At 43.3% G+C, this 17,832-nt stretch overlaps 1 protein-coding gene across 7 annotated transcripts in view; it reads left to right on the top strand.

Annotated features, from left to right (window-relative positions):
- SEMA5B (semaphorin 5B) overlaps window positions 1-13,888 on the top strand; it is a 268,808-nt gene extending 254,920 nt beyond the window's left edge. For 6 of the 7 annotated variants that reach the window (XM_071810817.1, XM_071810814.1, XM_065840805.2 and 3 more), the window contains one exon: window positions 12,363-13,888. In XM_071810817.1, the coding sequence (XP_071666918.1) occupies window positions 12,363-12,518 (156 nt within the window). In that variant the 3' untranslated portion in view covers window positions 12,519-13,888. Of the gene's footprint in view, window positions 1-11,824; window positions 11,895-12,362 lie in introns of all 7 variants that reach the window. The other variant, XM_065840807.2, reaches the window with a different exon arrangement.
- The last annotated feature ends 3,944 nt before the right edge of the window (window positions 13,889-17,832 follow it).

Here is a 17,832-nt window from a genome sequence, read left to right on the forward strand (position 1 = left end):
AAGTGGATTTCTATATGGATTTTAAATGTCTTTCTCTTGGTGATGGTCATTGTCATTGCTGCTGAAAATCACACCTTTCTTATAGCAGGGAGACAGACAGGGGTTCAAGTTTGAATGAGCTTTAACTACTGCCAATGCCCTAGAAGAATGTTTGTCGAAGTCCTGAAGAGGTTTTTTTTCTCTGTGCTATGGAAAACTTAGGGCTTCAGTGTTCTGTTACTTAATCTGATACGTTGCTACTTCAGCTAAAATTGGCTAACTCATTTATTTGTAGTGATCACAGCACATACACTGATAGCACTGTGATATAAGCTTTTTTCCTTTTCCTGGTGACCCTTTCACTGTGCATCCTTCAAGTCCCAGGAACTGGCTGTAAAGTTCAGACATAAGCCAACAGCTGATGATTTCCAACATTGTCAATAAGATATCAACAGCCTCCCTTAAGAATTTGCTTTAGAAAGAGATTTAGCTGATGTAATCAACTGGGAAAAATAAATAAATAAATAAATAAATATAAATATAGTAAATCAGATTGAAACATAAATTTTGATACCAGTGAATACCATATTTAACAAAGACTATTTCCCCTGAACAAAGTGGCATTTAAAAACATTAGGTGCTTGGATGGTAGAGTACATATTTATAGTACTTACCATGAGTATAGTATTATTTGAAAAAGAATAGTAGGGGCAGGAGGTTGTATTGGCACAGGAGCATTGTGCCTTTTCTTGTATGATCCTGCAGTTTCAAATATCACTTCAGGGGACTCTCAATTTACATAATGCCTGCTAGGAAGGGAAAGCAAGAGAGCTTACTGATGGGGAAAAAAGGATTAAGTGGTGCGTCTCAGTCAAAATCTATTAGCGTCTTTTCTCTGCTTTTTATCATTGGGTCGAGCCGACTTAAGCAGTCAGGCAAGCCTGGAGGTGTGGCTGGCCTAGGACAGTTGTGTCCATAGGGTGATGTATGTCCCTCAGAGGTTTCCTCACCATGTGGCAGCAGTGGCTCAGCCAGTTGCTGTGTGCAAGTCACAAATATCTCCGTCTCATCGATGCATTATTTAAGAGTAGGGGAAAGTGCCAATTCAGATCCAAATGCTCCCTCTGGGATGCTAAGTAGCTGCTGTCAACTGTCCCACAATGGGAATTGGTCCCTGCTCCGTCCACTCTTCATACAAACCCTTCGTTACTTCACAGGGCTGTTGCTGCTCACCGGGGGGTGGGAATCTACATTATTCCTCCTTGTCACCATTGATTCTTCCTCCCCAACATTTTGAGAGGGTCCAGCTTTTGGGATGACTTTTTATTTCCCTCTTTAACCTGTACTGAGAAGTTTTAACTGATAGTAGGGGTAGATACTTCATATTCATCGTGTCATGTTTCTCTCTATTGACTCAGCCTTCTGTCCTCCTCCTTGTACAACCAGCCGTATCTCCTCTACACCCAGGTCAGGGATATGGTCGTTCTTCCAGCCTAGGCTAGTCATCATGGATGCTGACATTAGCCTTTCTGTGGGGTTGTATTACTGCAGCTGTGATAATCTGTGGATACAGGCAAGACAGGTTTGTAGGCAGAAAAGTTTTGCTTCGGTTCGATTTCAATCGATGAGTACAGCTGAGAAAAGCAGGCAGGTTTTTGAACATGTGGGCTGCTATTTCAGACCTGAAGGCAGACAGATGTGTTCAAAAGTTTATCTGATTTTTCCAAATACACTAATTGATCTAATAATTGATGTTACCTTTTTCTTGCAATTTTTGCCATTCGTAATTTCTCTGAGGTTAAGATGTATCTGCCCTCACCCATCCACCTGTGCTGGAAGAGGGAGAATTAAATTAAGAACTACAGGAATGAGAATAATAAAATCACAGTGCTCTGACTACTGTGTATTTACATGACCTCCCTCTACTGGTCAGAAGAGGAATGTTACCAATATACCCTAGCCTCATTTGCTAAAAGTTAATGGTTCTCCCTTGGTCCAGGTGCTTGAAGTGGTTCTTCCTTCCATGTCTCTTCCAAGCTCTGGCTGGCAGTGTGATGTGCATTGGCCAAACTGGGAAATCCTCAGTGCTGCCAAGATGTGCAGGTGGAATTAATTTTGTGTTTGCAGAAGAGTTTATAGAGAGCCATGAACGGAGAGCTAAAGATAAAGGGAGAGGATAATATTAGACAAACAATAAATACCAAGAAACATATAACCTTTGTGGTACACTTGGAGGGGAGCTGCCTCGCTATTCTTCTGGAATAGCTTCCCTAGAGAAGGATGGATTTTAAAGCAGAATTAGGAAGAAAAGGAGCTGCATGCATACAAAATAAAGATAGCTGTGTCAGTATTCAGAACTAGAGCTCAAAGTCTAGAACATTTTTGGGAGCTCTGAGAGAGGATAGCTGAAATACCTGAGCTGTTTTTTCCTGAACCATGACTGCCCTGTCCTAAAGAGCAGCTGAGAGCTCAGGGCTGCCCAGGATGTTCTGGCTGCTGCCTCCGCAACGCTGCATCCATCGCCACCTTCCCCTGGTGCATCAGTGGTATATGCACAACAGGTTTGGCAGAGGATAGGCAGGAGGAGCTCTGCCTGCATTCCCCTATAGCTGGGGGAATCCTTGTTAAATCAGCTCTAACATCATCCTGAGATGTGGCACAAAGCATGCGAATAAAGGAAAGAACTGAAAATCTACGGATGAAGGAATCTAGATGGACTGTATCCCAGAGTCTGTGAGAACCTGCTAATGAACAACTCTAATTACCTTTATAAATATCATGGACCTTGGGTAAACCCCCGGTGACATGCAATGCAAAGGTAACACAAAAGTGTTTGTAAGAAAGCAGGCCAAATTTCCTCCTAGCTCATAGAGTCACCCTTAAGCTACTGAGGTCTAATGCACTGAAGTCACACAAGTAGCTCCAGTAAGTCTGGATGGGAAAAAACAGTTGGATTTGGGAATCAGACAAAATATCTGTAAGCATACAGGCCCACAATCGCTAGAGTATGCCTGGACTTCCCCATTCAACAGAGCATATCAGTGGGGTGTTAAATCCCACTTGGTCTTTAAAATTTGGCAGAGTTGGGGCCATACCAGAGAGTGAAGCCAGAAGAAACAAATGGGATTAACTTGACTGTACTCTCAGTTATAGCAATGGAAACTCATTGAAACAAATCTCTGTCAGTGTTAATATGCAAGGCAAGGCTGAATTAATATTTGAGAGGCAACATATCACATACCCTGATGAAATGAAAGGTGGTTGGGCTGAACTGACAGCTGAGCTGGGACCTAATGCTGAGCAGGAAGAAATCAAACATCACCTTTTTTCACAGACTTTCAGCTTTAGAAAACAAAGGGAAAGCACGAGACGGAGCTGCATGAGGGCAGATTCTCAGCTAGTTAAAAACATAGCTACACTGATCCATACACCTAAAGAAAAGAGGATGGTATTGGTGTCTTAAATAATCTTGTGATGTGTACATAGAAATTGGCTTGGACAGGAATGCTGCTGTAGAGATTGAAATCTGGCTAATGGACTGTGAACATTGGGCAATCGTTAATGGGAACATACAGGGCTATAGGGAGGAGTTGTTTGGGGTACTGCAAGCAGTAATGCAAGGTTTGGCTTTATTTAATATCTTCATTACGAGCCTGGAAAGGGTGCAGTCAGTGTGTTTAATTAAACTGGCAGAAGATATTAAATTGGGAGGTGTGTCAGAAAAAAACAGCCACTGGTATAGAAATAATGGAAAATGACCTGAGGAGGTTGTAAATGCAGAGAGGAAATAACAAGGTGAGATGCAGCATGGGGAGAAAACAAAGCAATCTTGAGGAAAATAATCAAAAAGCAGCTATTTAGAGGGTGGGAGATATTTGGAAAGCAATAAGGCTATAAGAGACTGAGCGGAGTTAGCAGATGGTAAATTAAGCCCAGTTTTTACTTTTATTTCTGTTTTTACTACTTTTTTTTTTTTAAACTTTTTTTTTGCACTACTGCAGTTACACCTTTCCAATTCTCAGTCTAAGTGTAGCGCTGTGGGCTGGCATCAGGCCGCGTGACTTGGGTAGGCAGTTCACCAGGATAAGCAGCTCTGAGACCACCTGAAAATATGGGGCTGGTTGCTCGGATAGAACTGCAATGAGGCACTGAGCACTGCCTGCCCCAGACAGACCTACAGCTGGTCACTGGGGCCTTACTAGTTACCATCAGATGAAGCTCAGTGTAGCCCAGTTCCTCCAGAGGATGGTGATGATCATCAGCAAGTTTGTTGATGATACCAAACTGGGAGGAAGGGCTGACACATCAGAGGCTGTGCTGTTATTCAGCGAGACCTGGACAGGCCGGAGGACTGGGCAGAGAAGAACCTGATGAAGTTCAACAAGGGCAAGTGTAGGGTCCTGCACCTGGGGAGGAATAACCCCAGGCACCAGTACAGGTGAGGGGCAGACCTGCTGGAAATCAGCACTGCAGAGAACAACTTGCGTGTTCTGGTCGATAACAGGTTGACCATGAGTCAACAATGTGTCCTTGTGGCCAAGAAGGCCAACAGTACCTGGGGTGCATTGAGTGTGACCAGCAGGTCGACGGAGGTTCTCCTCCCCCTCTACTCTGCCCCAGTGAGGCCGCATCTGGAGTACTGCGTCCAGTTCTGGGCTCCCCACTTTAAGAAGGATACGGAATTACTGGAGGGAGTAATGCAGGGACCTACAAAGATGATTAGGGACCTAGAGCACCTTTCTTATGACGAGAGACTGAGAGATCTGGGTCTCTTCAGTCTGGAGAAGGCTGAGAGGTGTTCTCATCCATGTTTATAAGTATCTCAAGGGTGGGTGTCAAGAGGATGGGACCAGACTCCTTTCGGTGGTGCCCAACAATAGGATGAGGGGCAATGGGCACAGACTGAAGTACAGGAGGTTCCATCTGAATATGAGGAGAAACTTCTTTACTTTGAGGGTGCCAGAGCTCTGGAACAGGCTGCCCAGAGAGGCTGTGGAGTCTCCTTCTCTGGAGACATTCAAAACCCACCTGGACACATTCCTGTGTGATTTGCTCTGGTGAACCTGCTTTAGCAGATGGGTTGGACTGGATGATCTCCAGAGGTCCCTTCCAATCACAACCACTCTGATTCTGTGATCTGCACCCAGTGTGAACTATCAGTTTTAGAAGGCAGTGATTCCACCTCTGGTGAGTTAGTCTGAGTACTAGAGCATGCAGGAGGGCAGATGCTGTAGCTCAACTGACTAGTCTCTATGTAGTAACGCTGTTCTATATGTGAGGGACCCAGGAAGGGCACACACCAAGGCACAGTGATGCAGCAAGGAGACAGTTTGCACCTTCCCACGCAGCTGAGATCATGTCTGCTCTGTCCTGTGCACCAGCTATATTGGGAAGCAGCTCGGGGCAGCCCTGAATTCCCCTTTTGTGTCTGGACACCACGTCATGGGTGTTGCCAACACCAAATTACTGGCAAGGCAGGGATAAATAGCAAGCTTTAGGCTAGACACCTGCATTTGCCAGGGGGAAGATTTCCATCAACTCCTCGAACTTCAGTTTCCAGTTCAGAAAAATACTTAAACCTGGATTTAGATCTAAGCAGGGACTCATTTCAGTTTGCCTTACTATTACATACAGTTTGTCATCTTACTCATGTGCTTAAAGTCAGAGATGTGCCAAAGCATCTTCCTGACAATGGTCCTTTATGTTGCCAACTCTGAAGGTTTTTATAAGTTTAAAATGGCAGTAATATAACCTCACTCCTTCCCAAGTAAAAGGATAAAATAGCAGTTTTCAAACAGCTATAGAAAACTGTAACTATTCATTTTCTCATAATTCAATATTAGTTCCATTGTCAACCTGAGCACATCTACAGATGCTGCCATCATTTGGGGGTTGTTTAATTTATTCACCAACAACAGTGAACACAGAATTTCCAGTCTGAAAATATGGTAAGCTTCCATCCAAAAAGAACATGCAATCATAAGTTTAGTGTCCCAGTGGGATTTTTTTGTATCTCTTTTTGAGATTAAAAGCCTTCTTATATAGAAAATAGGTTCCTCATCTGTACATCTGCACTTCCCTGTAGATCCTGCAAACAGCCTTATTGAATTCATCAGAAAAAACTCAATACATAAACCCAGGCTGCTGCTACTTTGACTTCAGTGTAGGCAGAGCTTAAGAGATTCTATAAAAACATCAGGTGAGATGGTTTGTTTTGTGTAAGACACTACACACATTTTTAAGAGAGACCAGAAAGAAGAATCATTAAAGTCTTAAAAATCACTCTTAGCTTGCAGTAAATACGTGGGTCTCATAAGGTCTTTCTGGCAACTTTCCTTCTTTCCAGGGTCATTTGTAATGCACAGCTCGAGAAGCACAGCGGTGTCGTGGCATCCAGTTGATGGGAAGAAAGGGAGCATGTGGGTGGGCCAGACGTCATCTATTTTCTTGGTGTCAATTATTGCCAAAAAAGGTTATTTTAGTTGTATGTTTTATTTTGTTGAACTGTAATTATTATGCTAATTATTTCCAAATATACTGGTTAACTATAATTCTGAGGTGTCTGCCTCGGTAATTCCAGAGATGTTCAAGCTGTGGGAAATGTTTCAGGATATTAATATATTTCCACAACCCTAAGTCATTTGGCTAATGTTCCTAGAACACAAAAAGTAGCATCCTTTAACAAGAAGGCATGGCTAGCTCCATAAAACAGCTCATCTGCATCGAAAAGGCATTTTGCTCAATTGATTTCACTGCAAGAAGCAAACAACTTAAAAGGAGCACAAAAGAACTTAAATGTTGGCTCTTGGCTTCACTACATCATTGCACAACTCCCTTATCCTTCTCTTTTCCTGGGGGATGCAGGGTGTCGTAGCCATCCCTCTGTTGCTGCAGGAAATCTGTTGGATGCTTTTCCAAGGAAAACTGGGAAGGCTCCCTGAGTTCTTTTGGGCTCATTGTCTGACTGTGTTCAGTGGGAATGTTGTCCCTGATTTCTGCAGAGGCAGGATGCACATGGGCTTCATTTGCATCTTTCTAAGAGGAATGGGTTGACTACAAAGTTGCTGTCTGCTACCTGGACCCTTATTTTAGACCGTCACCTGTGTCTGTAGTGGATGACCCAGGTTAGCAGTGACTGGAGTTGCTACCCTTGGTGCCTTAGTGCTTACGCTCACTTTGTGACAAAGGGAAGAGTTTTCTTTGTAGTATGCTGAGACATTCAACAATAACAAACAAACTTGCAGGATGGAAACTGCCAACCATGCAGTCAGTGCTGGCACAGGTGGCATGTCTGATGAGTCATGCCCCTTGGAGAGGTGCGCACTGCATCACTCAGCCTCCTCAGAGGTTAAATAACTTATCCGTAAATGCTAGACAGAGTGATTTGAAGCTGCCCAGGAAGGTCACTCAACTTTTTATTTCTTCTTTTTACCTTTTTAAAGAGGAAAGTGTCGTGAGTGGGAGGTGGAAGAACTGAAATAACCCCTGTCAATGGGGAAATAATAGAGAAACTGTGAGATTGGGAGAAATTGTCCTTGCTGGGTTCACGGGGACTGTGGTGCTGCTTAGCTGGTAAAGTTTAACCTACAAAACTCTTGGGAAACTTGCTGACTGTTCCCCCACACCATCCCCAAAATAGAAAAGAAAATCTGAAACTCAAAGAGAATGCTGAGCTCCAGAAAGCTCAGTTTCCTGCAGGAGAAGATTCAGGAAATCTTGTCATTGCAAGTCACCCTGTGGGAATTAATTTATAGCCCTTAGTTTGGTATTAGTTCTACGTGTACCAGGTAGTTTAGAAGCATCCTTTTCACTTTAACTTCTCAAACACTACATGGAATTCCTTCTAATTGGGGATGGGGGGAAATTCATCCCCTTTTAAGATCAAGTTTTGACATTTTTGTGATTGTTTATTGAAAATTGAAACATTTAATCTGTTTGTGTGTGTAAGAAATGTTTATACAGCTTGTGCATGCAGCTATAGGATCAGAGTAGTACTGAAAGTCCTGTGCTGTTATGCATGAAGATGTTTGGATACATCTGGGAGAATGTAAGCAAGTAGGTCAGTGGATTATGACTTAATGATTTGGAGCACAGGCAGAATTTGGGGGAGTAGTGGCAATGCATTGCTGGAGAGAAAGTAACAAATGGAAAATCTGAATGATGACTTGGGCTAAAAATATCAATGGAGAAAGCCAAACAAAATTAAATGTATGCATACGGCACAATGCAGTCATGTTTAACACATCCGACACTTGGCTCTACCTTGGGAGAAACAGCCTGAGAGTGAACGCCAGTATTTTGCCTCTGGTACGAAGGCAAAGCAGAGCACAAGGGAGGATATCTGTAAACTTTCCCCTCAGACTCTTCCAGTTCTGACTAATTGCTAATACAATAGCAAGAGTGATAACAATTTGTTTATACATGTCTGTAAATAATGAAATACTGAGGATTCTGTTGTCCTTGGCATAGATGTGCAATGCACTGGCAACAAGATTGGACCTTTTGGTTAGTTGACAGATCACACGTAATGGAGAAAGCTGCTGGTGTTTTACATTCTCTTAAAACCTTAGTCCATCTGAAAACATCCCTGCTTGACAAAGCAGAGTTCTCAGGAAATGTTTTAAAATATATTAGTCATATGCCAACACAACATAATAAAGGGTCTTTTAAAGAAAGCAATTAACGTTATGCCTGCTTTTGAGTGATGCACTTGGTTGTGTGCTGGTGGCTTACCTTCTGCTAACAGGTTCTTGAACTGAGGTTAGTGGTGAACAGACCAGAAGAAACAAATGATATCAAAGATACCAGGGTGGCATGGCTCATACTGGAAGGGAGAAAGCAGGTGAAAGTATTTGCTTGATGCATGTTGAGTTTCTAGTTATTAGTTGAATGAAGCATTTTTTCTAAGCACATCTCACAGGTTTTCCTATTAGCTCAGGGTCTGGCTTAACTTTTTATGGGGAATATTATCCTTGCACAAGTACCAGAAGTTTCTCTTTTCTCAAGGCCCAAACTGAGGGCCTGACATACATTTCCCTCAGTGTTTGTAATGCATCATGTGTGTGGCACAGAGATTTTGCACCAAGTGGTGCTTCAGGAGTAGAAGTCAATTGGGCTTTTGGTCTTTTCTGATCCAGCTTACTGAGCAACCAGTCCTAAGAGGCTGTAGCTGCAGGCAGGGGGAGGCATTAGTGTTTGATATGGGAGGAAGCAGACAACGAGAAGGGGAAAATACAGGCTGAGTATCAGGAAAATCATCTTCAGTAAGGTCTGGTGAGTGCCCTGATGACTGGTGTGTCTCCCTGAAGGGTGAAGGATGGTGGTGCAGAAGGGCTGAGGCAACAAAGGCAAGTCTGTCTTCCTTCTCTGAAACCTCTGATGAGGACAGCCTGGTCTCCAGTGCTCACTGTGCTGCTTTAGTCAGCTTAGTTCTTGCAGACACAGATAAGTCCCTGCAAAAGCACCAAAGGATTGTACCTTCTAAGAGCACTTATTGGGCATTGTCTTCAGCAAGCACTTCTTGGCCACTGTAGTAGTGGGGACTTGGCTCAGCAGTGGCTGAGGTGAAGAGGCACTTGTAGGAGTTGGGCTGTGAGCAACGATCTGGTCCGTCACTGGAACAAGTGACGCTACTGAGGCAGTGGCTGGGTTGTGGTTGAGGGAAGGTGTTGGGCTGCTTGCTGCGTATCCTGCCCCATGGGTCCTGTCCTTTTCTCCTGCAGGTCTCTGGAGCCGTGCTGGTCTCTGGGCTAGTTCAGCTGCTGCTGGGAGTGTTAGGTTTTGTGATCACCTGTAGTTGTGTGGTGGTGATGTGTCTTGGTCTTTCCCGTTGGGACTGGTAAATATTGGTGGGAGTGGCTGTGGGCACAACAGGCTTTTTTCAACCCCACAATAACTACAGTGAGTTCAAGTCATTGGGAGGCTCTGACCTGGATGACACAACCCGTATAGCGTTGGGGGAATGAATATCTTCCAAAGGGAAGGTCGTTGGCCATGTCCGTACTGTCACAGTGGAGAACTGCAGGACAAAAGCAAGTTTTAAAGCATTGTGTAAAACAACACAGGAGCCCACCCAGAGAGACGCACCTGCGTACCTCTCCTGCAGTGCATGCAGGGGTATGTATGTGTACATCTCTAAAATTCACTGCTGACCGATTTCCCTTTGTTGAAATAGCAACCAATTGCTAGTGCCAAGGAACCTAATAATCTATTTATTAAGACAAGACAGCCAGTAAGTTTGTGTGGGGAAATGTTAAGGCCATGCACATTGATCACACTGATTTAGGACTCTACTGCCATTGCAGCGTTTCTGGAGACAAATTCTTTGCAGCTAATTGCATTATGAATTCCACTAAATTATTTTCATAAGGTATTTCCCTAAGATATAAGCCCTTCATTGGAAATAAAACCAAAAAGAGCAGAGGAGCAGTTGTGAGGGTGTTTTTTCCTAATTAAATGTTGTATGAAAGAGAGAAAAAAAATGCAAAACATGTGAATTAAATGCTAAGTCTGCTGTAAGGGACTAGTTTTAAACACTGTCGGACATGTTGAAACTCATAGAGATATTCCAACTGGAATCCAAAAAAGTAGAGTCCTGAGGTCTTTGTCCTCAGACCAAGATGGTCCTGAGCCATCCCAGGCCAGGATTTTGATGTCACAAATTTCGGAGGTGCTAATGCTGGCACATCATGAATCTTAACTCTCCCAAAAAGTGACCAGAACCTGGATGGTGGGCCACAAGAAAGCCCAGGGAGTGTGGCAGTGGGGATCAGCCTCATCCTCCTGCTGTGGTGGAGCGTGACTGTGGGGTACAGGGTAACACTGCTGGCAGTGGGTGTCCTCGGCTGGAGACACCGGTGGGAAACTGCAGTCATCATGTACAGCCGGTGTGAACGCCTGTGGTGTTTGCCAGAGAGCAGTTCCCCCAAATACTCAGCAGTAGTACTTAGTAAAGTACAGCTGCCTTCTTGCAGGAACGGGGCTTCTCCCTGGCTTGCCAGTGGAGCCCCAGTACCTGAAGTTTAGGTGGCTGAAGTTAGATGGGTCGAGTAAGGCTAATGGAGCTGGGCATTTAATGGGCTTGAGCATTAGTTAAGTAATTTTTATCTTGCCCTGAGTTGGTTGGGTATGAGCTGTTTGTCTCAAAGGGAAGTTGAGGTAAAGTGGTTCCCCAGGAGCATCGGGTTGTGGCAGAACAACTGTTAGGTCCCAGGACTAGTTGTCTCACTAGACCTCTCCATGTCTCTGGCTCCAGACAGGAGAGATGCTCGTGCTGTCACTAAATGTGCTGTGCCCTGATCATGAGGGTGCTGTAGCAAACACACCTGGTGCTGACTCCCAAATCAAAGGAGTGAGTTCCATGCATGACAACCATTAAAGGTGCACCTAGGAGCAACATAGGCCAGGAATATGTATAAGAGATGTAAGCCAGGGGTTAACTGAAAAAACTATAATAAAAGTTCCTCAACCAAATTAATAGAAATTAGATGACTATAAAGATGAAGGAGAAAGTTCTATAAAATTATTGCATCATCCCCACCCCTGAAATGGAATTTCATACTTGTGCACAGGAGATGGCTGGCATAGCAATGGGCTTTAATCAGGGGGGAGGGGGACATCTGCTTGCTGGTGGGAAGAGTAACAGTAATTCTTGCAAAAAGCAAAGAATGGGGGGAAGAGGGGAGGGAGAAAAGCCTCATCTCTCAATTTTTATGGTAAAAGGGGCATTTGTGGTTCTCATTTTTTATGTCGTTATTGCCAACAATTGTTACGTGGTTGTTAAATATATTTTTAAAGTCATTTTAGTTTTTCCAAAAGTGACCATGATTTGTTACTTACACTGTAGCTTACAGAAGTGACACACTTAATATCGGGGGGTCCAAACCTGGATATCTACCAATGGAGATGGAGATCAGGTAAATGCACACCTGCTCTTCCAAAGAGAAAAAGCTGCCCTTTGGCATCTGGTTTGAGAGGGAGCTGCAGGCCATAACATGAGCATTTTGGACCAGATTAGATTAAGCGCTGCCATTAATCACCAGTTTTCGTGTAGGCCCAGCATGGTTTCATGTGACAATGACATTCAGACAACATGCCATCTACCAGGAGACTCCGTGTCTCTGGAGGAGGCTCTGGCTTCTGGCCCTAGCAGTAGCTGAGTACAGGTCCACCGAAGGAGACCTGTCAGGAGCTGTGGTCCCCTGCAGACCAGCCCGTAGTGTGTCCGATGGACCGTCTTCCTCTCCCAGCCGGAGGGAAGGCGGTGGTGGCTGCAACAGAGACCATGATGGAGAAGGCAGGTGAGAGGGAGGTGTCTGCAGGTAGAAAGGAGTAATTGTGTGGCACCATTGCCATGCCTGTCATCTTCCTCTTCTCTCTTACAGACACTTAACAAGAACAATTTGATCCCAGATGACAGGACCAACTTCTACCCGTTGCAGCAAACCAATGTGTACACGACAACCTATTATCCAAGTACACTGAATAAATATGACTACAGGCCCGAGGCCTCCCCGGGAAGGACCTTTACCAACAGCTGATGATGGACAGCTCCTAAGGACTGGATCACTTCCTATATGATTTTTTTTTTAATTGATTTTATGGACCAAATACTGGCCCAGCTTCTAGATGTAAATATTGTACAGTAGGTCTTTTTTTTTTTTTTTTTTTTTTTCTCCTTTGGTTAATTGTATTTCTCGTAAACAGCACATCTCCTTACAAGGACAAAAATGCATATGGACCATTCTGCAGAGCTTTTGTGGATATTTGGCTGGAGATGGCTCTTACTACTGCAACTGTTTATGGCTGGAAGATCAGCATTGCTGTCCAAGGCCGACGTTGTCAAGGAGGTGGCTTTGTGCTGGGCTCGGTGGCCGCCATGCAGCAGCACATGACACACGGGTGCACTCTGAGCAAGACAAGAGGTGGCCTCCTGGGACAGGGGTGTCTGTCTGGTGAGGAGCATCCTTCCTGAGACAGGGTAGCAATGGTGCACTGGATGACACGCAGCTCATGGGACAGGCCAAGCGGGGACTCCATCGTGCCAACAACTTGAAGAATGTTTTCCTTTTATTTTTCTTTTCCTTTTTTAATTTTTTGATTTTTATGTTTCTTATAAAGAAAAAAAGAAAAACTTTCTAGGGCAGTGTTCCCTGTATCTTCAACAGAATCTTTTTTGCATTACAGGAAATACTCTCCACAGCCTTCTTTGGTAATATGCAGTTCAGCTGATGAGAAACAACACACAAACAAAGTGCATTACCCAAAGAAGCTTTCCAGAACGTTTCCAGTCTTAATTAAAAGAAAATTATACAGGCAGTGAGACACTGAGAAAAGTAAACGTTGGAATAACATCGGAGACATGAACTTGGAGTGCCTAACAAACAAAGATGTTTATATCACTGGAAAAAAAGATGTGATGATTGCCGCACAAGAGCCATGGGCTTTTTTGTCTTACTTTCTTGTTCTTTTTTTTTCCTGAGAGAGTGTTAACTTTTTTTTTTCTAGCTTTGATCCTGATGGTGTCTGCCAGGAAAGGCAACTTTAGAGGCCGTGCTCTTCTTGTGGGAAATCACCATGCTTTGGGCTAAGTTTCCTTCTTGTTTTATTGTTGGTTTTTAGTTCATTTACTTTCAAAGAATGAACAATTCTGACTTTGCAGGGGGAGGGTATTTTTGTAAGGAATGTTTGCATAGTCTGACATGACCCAGAAAGTCTGCTACACATTCTTATAGTGTCTTCCAGTCAGTATTCTATGAAATAGTAACACAGCTAAGTAATGTGCATTGTTTGCCAATATTTTTTAAATTTTTCTGAACAAAAAAACCCCACCAAACAAATGCTGCTGCAGCTATTATAATTAATTGGGGCAGTAGCATTATTAAACAATATATCCAGCCTTGAAATGTAATTTTGTGTGTGTGTGTGACTGTGTCTATAAGAGCTGTATTAGTTTGATGCAGAAGCCATGTTGTCTACAACCAGATGTTTGTCTGACATAACTGTTTGGCAAAAAGGAAACTTATTGCTGGTGCTTAATGTACAATTACATCTAATGTGTTAGCAACGTGAACAAGTTCACTGCTGTTATCATTCAGTGTTTCTAAATATTTATAATGAACTCCTGATGCTAAGGATTTTAGAATGTCGCAATACTGAGCATGAGATAAAAGTACACCCCGAAACACGCATGAGCTCCACGTGGTCCCAGCGTGGCTTTGTCGTCTGCATCTCGCTCGAGCAATGTCCATGCCCGTGCTTGGCCATTGCCTTGGCTGTGCTCCCAGTGGTCCCGTTTGTCTGTGCTTTATTTCGGATGTCGCTGTAAGCCAACACTGATCGTTTCTCAGTGCTGTTCCTTTGCAGTTGCTTGTTTGAAAGCCCAGCTTGGGCTGTGTGCTCAGCTCTTTCACGTAGGCAGCTGGTAGGAAATGAAGAAAGACCGTGTTGCTTTTGACAAGTATATTGCTTTTCCTGCGAGGAAAAGCCAACATGGCTCTGTAAGTCTGTGTTATGATGGCTTGACTAGAAGGCAAGAATAAAGCAGCCTCCCATTTTTAAATTACTTTGTTCAACTTCAGTTTGCAGTGATTGAAGGCTGTAGGGATATTTGTAATAAAGTGGGGGCATTAGAATTGCCATGAGGATGCCTTAGGCTCAGTGGTGCCCGTCATTTCCAGCTGCTGCTCGTCTAATTTAGCATCTCATCCTGCTTTCTGCTCTGGTCTCACTGTGTGAAACAGAGGGAACAGAGAAAAAGAGAGAGGGGGTGTCCTTAAATAGATGTTCTCACATGGGAGGAAAGGACGAGGCGAAACAGGAGACATTGGTAGCAGGTACCAGCACCTGTGGGGACTCCTCCCTGGACCCCAAAACCCCATTTGAGGAGCGATGCCTTTGTGCCTTGTGCCGTAACAAGAAGTTCCCTCTGTCTCAATGAATTTCCACGTCCCCTGCAGCAGTACTGAAAATCCTCATTTAAAGTAGTTCTAACAAGTATGTAGCCCAAGGGTTGGAAAGTATTACATTAGACTATCAGGATGGGATTTCCCAGCTTTAATTTATGTGAGTCAGAAGAAAACATTGGCTCCCAAGATCAATCTCGCCATTGTGAAAATTAAAGCCATCTCCGAGCTTCCCTTCAGAACATTCCCTGCATCGACACATTCTGCAATTACCATGCATGTGGCAGGATTGCAGCTGGAGTTTGAGGGGATGCAAGGGACTCAAATCTTGCAATTATTTTAATTGTCTATTTTTCTTTTTCTTTCCCCCTCATTAAGCATTTTTTCAATTTTCAGTTTTGCAGAATGACACTATGTAAACTGATTTTTTTTTTTAGTGCCTCATAGCAGCTGAAATTATTTAAATGCTCAGCTCAACAAGATAGGTCATTGTTGCCACTGCGCTCAGGTGGTGGATGTTTTGAAGGCTATTGGGCAGATGTTTTGAGGGTGATGCGTGTGGTCACAGTTTCATCAAGACGTTCCTTCTTACCAGTCATCCAAATGGATTCAGCCCTTTTTCATATAATTGGCAATCGCAGCAAGGGTCCGTAGACTCCATTCAAGCAGAAAGTAGAATCCAGGAGAGAACTGGAGAGAGTGAAAGAAAGGATGCTTATTTCTCAATTAATGTTTGCAGGCGAGTGCAGTTCTTTAGGGATGATGTTAATGTGGTGTGAGAGTTGCATTTTTTTTTTTTATGAACTCTAATGCGTGGCAGGTTAACGACATCATGTACAGTGACATTCTTGCGATCCAGGTAATCTGGCAGCTTCATCATCAGGCCTGTAATATCTGTTGCAGCTTGGATTGCTCCTGCAGCTGGACATTAAACTTGCTAAAATTTCCTATTCCTAAGGCCATCTTAAAGTGCACTGGAAACACATTTAGTTTGGGAGCAACTTTCCAAAGGACTCATCTTGTTGTATACATATATTTTTTTTATTTTTTTCTTTAACTTCTAAGACAGAGAAGGGGAACCCTGGGCAGTTCCTGTGTTGGTCTAGAGATGCTGGTTCCCTACAAGCCCTTTGGCTTGAATTCAGGTGTACAGCATGTAAAATATGATGGAACTCATACAGCCAAGTATGTAGCAGAATCATCTTTAATTAGGCCGTTCTTTCATTTTCCATGGGAGAGGCTGCCGTTCTCACTCCCGAAGGGGTGCTCATTATGGTGTTAGCCAGGCTGTGTTGTGCCCTCACCGTCGGGCTTTACTTGATCAGCTGCCACCCAAAAATCACTTGTGCTGCTCGCTGGCAGACAAACCCCTTAATGATCAAACCCCAGCGTTAGAGGTGCTGTTGTTCTAAAGGTGCACTTGAATGTTCAGGAGATGAGCCAGGGCTGCTCTTAAATGTGTGACCTGTACAGGTACTATAGGAGAAGAATATATATAGTCTTGCCACCACTGTTTTTATGCCTTACGTTCAGAATATGAGAAGGTCGGTTTGAAATCAGAGGAGGAATGGAGTGCATGTCTGATGCAGACAATTTGACGCCTCCAGTGTTAATCTGATGTTAAGATCACCTGGAGAGGAAATTGCTGTCCACTGAGATGATTGATTTATTCTTTGTACCAAATGTAGTGGGGGGAGAGTTATATATATATACATAAATATATATATAAAAAATGTAAATGTAAATTTTGTGCAACAACTTACTCTTTTTTTTTTTTGTAATAGTATATACATCTATCAGTGGATAGATACAGTATATATTTATAATATATACACACACAATATATATATTTAGCAAAATGCCTGCAGAGGAAACTTAGAATAAGAAAGGCAGTGCTGGTATTCAAATTCCACAGGGACAAAGCAAAGAAAAAAATAGAACTGTAAAAATCTAGTATCCTTTCCATAAGGTTTAAAAAGACACTTTTGAGGTGAATGAATGAAATATAATTTTTTTATTGAAAATAAAATTGATTTTTCTAGTTAGAAATGCTGATTCTTCCCTAAATCAGTCTGGTTAAGAATGATTAAGAAAAAATATTCTTGTTACTGTTTATATTTTCTGAATAAGCCTCCCAAATCTCTCATGTGTATCACTCTATTGTTTTTGTAATTATAAATAGGGAGTAATTGTGGAAAGAAAATTGAAACAGCAAGTAGGAGTAACTAATATTGTACCATTAGAGGAAAAGACATCCTCTGTTAGAACGTGAAAAATGTCATCATGCATGTTAAAGGAGTTAGCAACTGCTTTCTGAGTTACTGAACGGCATTATAAGCCTTGCCTTATAATCACACTAGGGGCTTTAGTACAGAATTTAGGGAAGAGAAACCCTGCAAACCCATGGCTTTTGGTTTTCAGAGGGATCCAAAAAAGCCACCAGGCCCTGAGTCCCCTGCATGTCTCTGGAGCTTCCAGCATTACCGGTCGAGGTTCTGCATCGTGTTCCTCTTGTTCCCCGTCCCCCTGCAGCCAGGACAGGGTGCAGCCCCTTGGAGCACAACAGAGAAATACCCGGGAAATGGGGCTGGAAGGACTCATTTTTGTTCAACAGATGGCTTTGAAGCCCTGGTGAGCAAGGCCCAGCCTCCTACAGGTGCACCTTCCCCTTAAGCTTGTTAGGAGAAAACTTCAGGTGGCTTCAAGACCGGATTTGGGGTGGGTGAGCAAATCCACAGATTTTGATGCTGCCTGATTGCCAGGCAGCTCAAAACCGGACAGAACCCCCTCTGGAGAGGAGCCCTTGTGGAACTTATCCAGTCTCAGCCATTATCCCTGGAAATTCCTCCTTTGGGCCATTTGGGAAATTTTAGTGTCTGCATTAGTCCTGGCTGGAAGAGCAAATTGCCACAAATTTAAGTGCTCCATAGCATTCAATGCAAGTTTGGGT

This window comes from Patagioenas fasciata, chromosome 7 (genome assembly GCF_037038585.1).
Source record: "Patagioenas fasciata isolate bPatFas1 chromosome 7, bPatFas1.hap1, whole genome shotgun sequence".
Lineage (NCBI taxonomy): Eukaryota > Metazoa > Chordata > Aves > Columbiformes > Columbidae > Patagioenas > Patagioenas fasciata.